The sequence below is a fragment of the Scaptodrosophila lebanonensis genome, unplaced genomic scaffold (assembly GCF_003285725.1).
Source record: "Scaptodrosophila lebanonensis strain 11010-0011.00,11010-0021.00 unplaced genomic scaffold, SlebRS2 tig00000238-arrow-arrow-pilon, whole genome shotgun sequence".
NCBI classification, from domain to species: domain Eukaryota; kingdom Metazoa; phylum Arthropoda; class Insecta; order Diptera; family Drosophilidae; genus Scaptodrosophila; species Scaptodrosophila lebanonensis.
The window spans coordinates 473,252-483,224 of record NW_022060625.1 but is presented as its reverse complement, the minus strand read 5'-3'; the positions used below and the strand labels follow the sequence as shown (position 1 = coordinate 483,224).

At 38.5% G+C, this 9,973-nt stretch overlaps 1 protein-coding gene across 1 annotated transcript in view; it reads right to left on the bottom strand.

Moving 5' to 3' along the window:
* Positions 1–284: 284 nt before the first annotated feature.
* The window catches only part of LOC115630051 (protein O-mannosyl-transferase 2), a 43,270-nt gene continuing 33,581 nt past the window's right edge, over positions 285–9,973 (bottom strand). The window contains exon 12 of the mRNA XM_030526683.1: positions 285–963. Within this exon, the coding sequence (XP_030382543.1) occupies positions 770–963 (194 nt within the window). The 3' untranslated portion in view covers positions 285–769. The remainder of the gene's footprint in view (positions 964–9,973) is intronic.

Genomic DNA, 9,973 nt, shown 5'->3' with positions numbered 1-9,973 from the left:
GCCGTAACGCGTCACCTTGTACAGTCTAGCAACCAAAACTAACTGTATGTATGTATATGCGGATGTATATAGGCGAGTGTGTAGCAGTGTAAGCATGTACATATGCAATCGCCTGACACGTTCACGAACACAACTATGTGCACTTTAAACACATTTGCACGATATTTTAATACTCTCTCCTAACCGACGATAGAGTATTGATCACGTCGGGGTCACCAGAAATGTTGACCTACAGAGCTTTTTCTGCAGGTATTTAGTTCCTTCGAAAATAATAACACGAAATGTTCAAAATTCAAATGCGGTTGCAGGCGCGTTTATTAAATGTTTTATATTGTGTGCGATGCAAGCGGCCCTTCGATGGCCGTGCGCTCGAGCCAGACACAATATACATATACGAAAACGAAAAGGGTATTGCCACGCGCTGCCGAGTTCGATACTGTTCAAAGAAATAGGTGAAGTAGCAACGACAGCTGACTTCCAAAACGACGAAATAGCAACTTGCTTCTTTGAAGACGAAATATCAACTGACTGTGCACAAACTGCAGCAGCATAATTAAATCTGTGCAGAAGGCAAATGAGCAAAAGAAAGAACAACGAAAGTAGCTGAGTGCGTACAAACAAACAAGTGTGGTGTGATAACTACGTTAAGAAACACTCATGCTGCGCAGAGCAATGCTACTCAAACTTTAAGTTACAATTTTATGATTTATGATGCGTTGACTGCTGGACCAAACATACATAATATAATATAATATAATAATTATTTTACTTAGAACTCCCACGAAGAAAGCCACTTAAGGCTGTGCATAGTCGAGTTAGGTTCATTAGCAAAGGGTCCATTCATTCCATAAGCCAAGGGTGAAAATAATAAAAAACTGTAGATGACCATGGATAAAAAAATACCGAACAAAACGTGTTGCATCCACCTTTCTAATTGTTTTATCATATAATTGAACATTACTCCTGCAAAAATATTGAAAAAGCGCATTAGTACTTATGTTATTAACTCTTATTTACGGTGCAGTAATAGGTATATGTATCATTATGACGAGAGAAATCTATACAGCCAATTTCGACTGTCCGTCCATCTGTCTGATTGAACGCATGGATAAATAGCAAAATTAGTATGGAGACTCCCCTTATCCCCAGACAACACGACTTATTATTATGCGAGGTTTTGTGTGAGTATTTATAGCCTGTACCAAAAGGGTAAAAGACTATATTAACTTTGTTCGAATGTATGTAACACGCAGAAGGAGGCGTGGCAGACCCATCAGTATATATATTATTGACAAGGATGACAAGACGAGTCGATATAGCCCGTCCGTCTGTCTGTATGAACGCAATGATGTCAGAAAGTATAAGAGCTACTACAACCCAACTTGGTATCGATATCCTCCTACGTCCGAGTTTGTTTCCCGATGCACCCCCACTCCCCCGCAATTCTTCTTTTTTCCATTACTCCCGTAATACTTGGAATTTCGAACTCAAATTTGGTAGTCACATCCAGTTAGTGATTGTGATGATTATTATAGACCGATTTAACAGGAAGTTATAGCCATAAATATAATTTCTGCCAAATGAAAACATTTGGGCTTACGAAAGGTGCACGGTTTGTTCCGCACAAATAGACTGACGACCAAAAATTGCTCAGAATCCAACATTCAAAGCACATCATTAAAGAGGTCAAAAAGGACAAAAACTTCCTTTACAATAGTGTGACTGGTGACGAAACGTGGTGTTTCCAATATGATCCCAGAGTTTTGAAGCGGTTGGTGCGCCGTATTCGACGTGTTCGGCCCGAATATCGCGAAGCTGAAAGTTGGCATTTGTTGTACGATAATCCGCCGTCTCATCGATCGACGCTTGTGACCGATTATTTGACCAAAAATCACATTTTAACCATTAACCACTCGCCGTATTCACCTGATATGGCACCGTGCGACTTCTACCTTTTCGGAAAAATGCATTTTCCCATGAAAGGAAAGCGTTATGAAGACGTAGAGGCCATTCAAAAGGCTTGCACCGGCATACTGGCGGCCATACCGTCCAATGAGCTAAAACACTCGTTCGACATGCTTTTGGATCGTGCAAAAAGCTGTATTGAAGCAGGAGACTATTTTGAATAAAATAAATTGATTTTGCCGAAAAAACCATTTGTTCTGTTTTTTTTCAAAAGTCCTGTTTACTTTGGAACACACCTTGTATGATAGACCGATTTAACAAGAAGTTATAGCCATAAATATATTTGCTGCCCGCAGCTGTTGTTGATGTTGGTGCTTTTGTTGACTGCAAACATGCTTACACAGACACGAATAGACGCGCATAAACATACATACACTCACATAGACGCAATTGCTATGTAAATGTGCAATTATACACCCTTTACGTGAGTTCGAATACCAAGAGGGTAAAAGGCTATATTAGTTTTGTGCGAATGTATGTATCACACAGAAGAAGGCGTGGCAGACCCCACAAAGTATATATATTATTGATCAGGATGACAAGACAAGTCGATATAGCTATGTCCGTCTGTCCGTCCATCCGTCTGTCTGTATGAGCGCAACGATCTCAGCAAGTACAATAGCTAGGATAACCAAACTTTGCATTCAGGTTCCCCTAAGCCCCAGGCAGATCGAGTTTGTGTTTTTTTCTTTCTGATACACCCCCCAACTCCCCCGCAATTCGTGTTTTTCCTAACTCCGGTAATTCTTGGAATTTTGAAATCAAATTTGGCATATACATCCAGTTCGTGGTTATTTATCCGTAATGCAAGTGTCATCATGATAGGTCAATTATGAAGAAAGTTATAATCATAAATACAATCGCTGCCCATGCTCAGCTTGCAGCGCTGCCCGCAGCTGTTGTTGTTGTTGCTGCTTTGGTTCAACTTTGTGCTGCATATATTTTATTTTATTCAAAATATCAACAATACTACTGTCGTTTATATTATAAAACTTAATATAACAAATTAAACTAAACAAAATAAAAGATAAGAAAGCCTAACACAAAGCTGTACAATGACCTCTATTAATGCCTCCGACACGTTGGGGGAATTTTATTTGCCAATTGGCCAGCTATGCCCCGATTCACAGCCATATGCGGTCAGAGACATTAAAGACCTAAAAAACTATGCAAAAAGTAGATAAAGGTGAAAAATTAATTCTATTTAACAACTAATTAGAAAAAGTACGAAGTAGAACGAGAAAGAGAAAAAGAAAGAAGAAAGGAGAGACAGAGAAACAGAAAAAGGGAAAGGTAGAAAGAGAGACGAAAAGAAAAAGAGGGAAATCTCCAACCCGGTGGGGGAAATTTTAAATGCCAGTCTGGCAAGCTATGCCCCAACTCACAGCAGTAAGTGGTCAGAGATTTCCCCGAAGATAATTATAAAGAATAGATTTGATAGAACAGAGAGAGAGCCCTGTCGAAAGTAAATGTGAAAGATCATTATAATGTCTGCACATGACCCGAAAACGATTGTGCAAAGCGTAATCGGTTGTGCATCTGGCCAATATAAGCGGCAAATAATTCCTTGTTGGTCTATAAGGAACTGAAAAATTAAGGCGACCTAAGAGGGAAGAGGAGTCAACCTCACCAATAACCAATTTGTGGAGAAAAACTACTCCAAGAACAGTCCTACGATGTACTAAGGAAGGAAGGTTTATAAGCATCAGTCTACTAGAGTACGATGACAAGCAGAGATTGGGATCCCAGCTTAAACCACGTAAAGCAAAGAGAAGGAATTGCTTCTGAACAGACTCAATACTTTCCTGATGCTTTCTATACTGCGGAGACCAAACGCATGAGCAGTATTCAAGCACAGGGCGTACTAGAGCAGTGTAAAGAAGCTTAGTGGTATAAGGGTCATTAAATTCCTTGGACCAACGTTTAATGAATCCAAGTAATCCCTTGGCCTTATTGACAATACTAGATATGTGAAGGTTAAAGTTCAATTTGGAATCAAAAATAACCCCAAGGTCTTGAACAGTCGATATACGTTGCAATGGCACATTGTCAATCGTATACGTCCCTAAATAAGGCAAGGTTCGGTGAAATGTCATGAACTTACATTTAGAGCAATTGAGGTACAAGTGGTTAGCTAAGCACCAAGATTGCATGCAGTTCAGATCATCCTGCAGGCGATGAAAATGAGAAGGGTCTTTGTAGGTCAGAATTAGTTTCGCATCATCAGCATACATAAGAATATGAGAGTGTGACAAGGTAGCGGGGAGGTCATTAATAAATAATGTAAAAAGTAAGGGGCCAAGATGGCTACCTTGAGGCACACCTGATGATGCAAACACAGGCTTAGAAATGTGCGACCTAAGCAAGATCCGTTGGGATCTGTCTTTTAGATAAGACGAAATCCAACACCGAAAAGCGGAGGGAAATCCTATACGACTTAGCTTAAAGAGCAGAAGATCATGGTTCACAGAGTCAAATGCTTTACTGAAGTCAGTGTAAACGACATCAGTCTGCATTTTTAGAGTAAATGCTTCATTTACCAAAGAAGTAAATTCCAGCAAATTGGTCTCTTTATGAAACCATGTTGACCATGTGCTGCAAAGTGCTGCAAACTATTTTTCCAAAAAATTTCGGTATGGCAGACAACTTTGCAATTCCTCTTTAGTTTGAAATATCCGACTTACCACCCTTTTTATGAAGAGGAATAATAAAAGATTCTCTCCAAATAGTTGGAAAGATTGAGGAACCAAGTGACAGATTAAAGATTTTAAGTAATGGCTGTAATAGGGAACTAGAACACTCCTTGAGAACACAACTAGGAATGTTGTCTGCTCCAGGAGAGTATGAAGATTTTAAAGATTTGATAGCAGAAAGTAGACAGTTATCAGTAATTATGGGAGCGTAAATAGTGTAGGAAGATGATATGCTATAAAGATAGGAGGAACTACTAATAGAGACAGAGGAATAAGTTGACTGGAAGAAGTTGGCAAACAAGTCAGCAGCTTCAGAATCATTGCTGGCTTTTTTGTCACCAAGGAAAAATGATGAAGGTAGAGAAGCAGTTTTACGTTTAGACTTAACGAACTTATAGAATTGTTTAGGGTCCTGTGCAAATTGCATCTTGCATCGGGCAAGGTAATTATTGTAACATAGTGAATTAAGAAGAACAAAATTCGATTTCGCTAAAGAGTATTTATAGAAGTCAATAGATAGGCCCGACTGCTTATACTTTTTAAAGCATCTAGATTTAACATTTTTTAAGTTTGAAAGTCTTGGTGAAAACCAAGGAGGTTTTGATGACGCAGACGATATGACACTATTTGGGATACAGACATCAAAAAGAGCATTAACAGTGTCATAGAAAAACTTGACGGCTATGTTGATATCAACCGTACTATACAAAAAGGACCAATTAGTTGCTAAAATAAGTTCGTTAAGCAAAGAAAAATTTCCTTTGCGAAAGCAACGACGTGTTTTATTACAATAAAGTGTAGGAATAAAGGTGTGATTTGAAAATGATAGGGAGATTTGTAAAGTAGGGTGGTAAGTATCTTCAGGCACTGACAGGGGTAAAGACCTAGAGACTACTGCGCTACTAGGGTCAGTGACATAGACGCGATCAAGCATTTTGCTGAGGTGATTAGGTATAGAATTAATTTGAAACAAAGAAAGGTCCAACAGGCAATCCAAAAATTCATGTTCTGTTGAGGGCACCAAATACTTGGACTCATTGAAAAATGACCATTCTATGTTAGGTAAATTAAAATCACCTAACACAATAAACGCATCTTTGTCACGGAGATGAGTGGAAATTGCTTTAATACAAGTTATATGTTGCATATAAACTTGAATATTGGAAGAGGGAGGTATATACGAGCATGTGATGTAAAGAGCAAAAGACGGAAAAGTTACTTTAACAGCAACAAATTCAACATCATTTGGCACATCACCATCAATGATTTCCGACCGAAGGTTGTATTTGACTGCAAACAGTACCCCTCCAGCTCGACGACTCGGACGATCATAACGAAAAATACAAAAGTCATCTGATAAAATTTCATTATCAGAAATCGAAGGACTTAACCACGTTTCTGAAAACGCAATAATATTAGAATCAAAAGAAAAACTGCTCAGAAATAAATTTCCGAGCTTGGACAAAAGACCCCTAACATTCTGATACAGAATATTAAGCGAAAAAGGTCGCGAGTCTAGTTTTTTGAAGCCATACTTGACGTTGGTTTCGAAGAAAAAATATTAGACTGTAAATCAACAGGCAGTGACAAAGCTCGTTTTTTCTGCCTAAACTCATGAACAATCATATGTGGAGGCCAAAATTTTGGGTCACAAATAATTATAAAAGATTGATAGATTGATACAAAAACTTGCCTTCTGGGAGCTATAACAGTAAGAGCCGGGGGCTGAGGCAGAGCAGCAACTGACGCACAATCTGCAGCACGTGATGAGACTGCGGGGGAAATTGCAGAAAATTTTATGGAGAAAGCTTTCTTAGAAGCTTTCGAGGCCACTACTATCTTGCTTACTGCAGGAGGTTCGATCAAAGGGGCTAAGGTGACCTGAGCAGGAGAAGGCACAGGGGAAATTTCAAAAATATTTCCAGGGGAAGCAGATAACGATATTGTTGGCGATAGATCAAGATCTACTGGAGAACTTGGGCGTATTGAGGTTGACGGCGCCGAGCAATGCGGTATCTCAAGAAATTGAGGCTCTAAACTACGTTTGGGCGGAGACACAAACTTATATTGACTTAGCAACTGTTCTCCAGAGTCGAACTCAGTTAAAAGTTGCTTAGTTAACTTTTGCAATTTCAAAAATTTATTTCGCACATTATTATACATACGTGAGAAATTAAATTGGATGCCATTGCATACAGGGCATGACCACCTCAAACCACCACAGCCTTTTTTAGGTGAGTAAACTTTGTCGAGGTCACGCCCACTTAATCCTGCACATTTAATATGCATAAAGTTCTCGCACAACCAACAGTTAACAAACCGAAGTTGATCAGAATCAATTGCATCTTTAACTGTGCAAGACTTGTTGCAGCAAAACATTGTGGGCAGAATAAATATAAGGATGAATGACCTAAATAACGTAGTTGGCGCAAAGCTTAAGAAGAATGCTGTAAGCAAAAATTGAGCAAAGAAACTGAGCGGCACTAAGATGAACTTTTAGGTAATGCGAAAAAACAGCAAATACAAACAACAACAGAAGGCATATAACACGCTTCTTATGTAAATGTATGCTATTAAAACTGAACATAAATATGTCTTCTGATTTAATTGAATTAATTAATTAATTCAATTTTTTTAATCATTTAATTTTTTTTTAATTTTCCTTTTTTGTGGAGAGTACAGGCTATTTTACTGTCGGGCTTGATCGACTATAGCGTTCTCTCTTGTTTATACTTTGTACATGAAATGTACAAGAGTATACTAGGTTTGCGAGAGCTGAAAAATGTAACAGGTATAAGGAGGCGTGGCAGACCCCAGAAAGTATATATATTATTGATCAGCATGACAAGACGAGTCGATCTAGCACTGTCTGTCTGTCCGTCTGTCAGTATGAACACCTGGATCTCAGAGACTATAAGAGCTCGAGACGCAAGGATGCGTTATGTGTGTACGCTGTGCAAGTTTGTTTTATTTTTTCGATTTTCCCCCCACTTCCCCCCTATGGGGGGTTTTCCGATTTTCCATTCTTATAACTGTAATAAGTGTTGAACATTAAGTGCCAAATGTTAAACAACACTGGTTAGGCGAAGTTAAAAGAAGAACCTAGTTCGTTCCTCAGTTGATCGTCAACCACCAAATAAACCAGACGCACAACAACTAAGCTTATAATTAATAAACTTGTAAATTATAAACAGCTTGTTTTATTAATAAGCACAAGCTTATTACATGGTGTCAGAAGTGGGATAAACGCTGAGACGCATGAAAGTATATCAAAGCAACGATATTAAAATTGAAAATTTCATAAAGGAAAGACTGCAAGCAGCGAACTTCAGCGGAACTGGAAGCAAAAGCTGAATCATAAAGCACGCGGTAAAATTCAATAGAATTGGAAAAACAGCTGTAGTAGTGGAATCCAATAATAATCGAAAAAAGCGATAAGCATCGAAATCATCAGGAAGCATCGGAACGAAATAAGAAAAATTGGAATTAAAATAATCGGAAAATCAAAACAAATTGTAAACAATGGGGACAAGTGAGCGGGCAATAAAAGAGCTGGATGGAGTCGCTTTTCATCATCCGAGCCGAGAGGTCGTAATTTGGAAAAAAAGACTGCTTACCCCATTCAACCGTCACTTTTGACATCTCTTTTTTTTTTTTTTTTCTTTCTTTCTCCTTCCAATTTTAATTTTCCATCCCGAAGTCAAAAATTGAAAATCACGGAATCAAGAAACAAGTTAAAAAGAAAAATGGCAACCAAGCGCCCCCCTCCCGGGGGCGTCAGCAAATCCAAAATCACTACCAAACCACTAGGCTTATCCAAACAGGCAAATTATCCTTCTATCAACGAACTTAAGAAGTCAATTAAAAGTATCGAACCGACCAAACAATTAAGCATGGAGGTTATTGAGGAAAATAGTCAAGAAAATGAATCAATGAATCAAGAAAAATCTCAAAATCCTATTGTCAGGTATGAATATGACTCAGCACATAAAGGTGCTTTCATAGTCTATGTTGACAAACGTCAAACGGGCACGGAAAGGGCACCGATAAATGCTATCAGCTTATCGGCAGTTATACATAAACTTAATCTTAATGGAATTGTCGATATCAGTAAAATAGGATTTGGCAGATGCAAAATCACGTGTAGCTCTGCAGAAGGTGCAAACGCCCTTCAAAAAGACGTTCGCTTAAGAGCAGAAGGCTATGATCCAAAAATTTTCAAACATTTTATCTGTAAAGCAGGGTTAATTTTTGGAGTCCCTACTAATTTCAATGATGTCGACCTAAAAGAATTTATCTCTTCGCCCATCCAAATTATTGAAATTTTCAGAATAATGAGAAAAGACAAAGACAACAAAGAACTTCTCGTCCCCACAAACAGAGTGAAACTCTTCTTTCTAGGAAATCAAATTCCGAATGAAGTAAGTTTTATGTACACCAAAGTCAAAGTACACCCCTTCATTCCTTTCTCACAATGCTACCGCTGCTTCAGATTTGGCCACTTTGCACAGCACTGCAAATGCAGCCAAGCAAAGTGTATTAAGTGTGGGGAAAGCCACGGCAAGGACATTGTATGTACTGACACAAGATGCTGCAACTGCAAGGGGGAACACACTGCAATCCATACCAGCTGCCCAGCCAGAAAGAAGGCATTTGCCATCCAAAAATGTATGGCACTAGAAAATCTATCAAGACAAGAAGTGCGTGCTAAATATCCATCCCTTTTTCATAAAGAAGCTCCCGACCACCTAAATGAACAGGCCTTTCCCAAACCTATATGGTCCAACTCAATTGTAACTAATACTTATGACAGCAACAAAGAGGCTGCCAGAGAAATCCACTCCCCAACTTCCTTCGCCAATACTGTAAAAAACAATAAAAACAAAATTAGGAAAAACGAAAAAGCTCTTGCCACCATGAATGAATGGAGGCAAACTATCACAAACTATCATCCCCATAAAATATCCCGAACAAATTGCCGAGAAAGAACTAACACAGGTGTTACTTCAACTTTCGGCATTCATCGGCAAACAAAATAACAATTTCGAAGAGGCCGACACCAAAACCTTTCTGTTAAAATTAAGAGATCAACTCAATTACGCTAACGCAAAAATAGATGCAGCCAAAATAAACGACCAAATACTTCCATTCTCAACCACAAATACACCATGAAAATCTTACAATTAAATATTCAGAGTTTAATAAGTAAAAACAATAAAAATATTCTGGAAATGTATCTCGTTAACAACAACATTGACATAGCGATCTTATCAGAAATTTGGATTAAAGATAATTCATCCAGCAGTTTGGCCGAT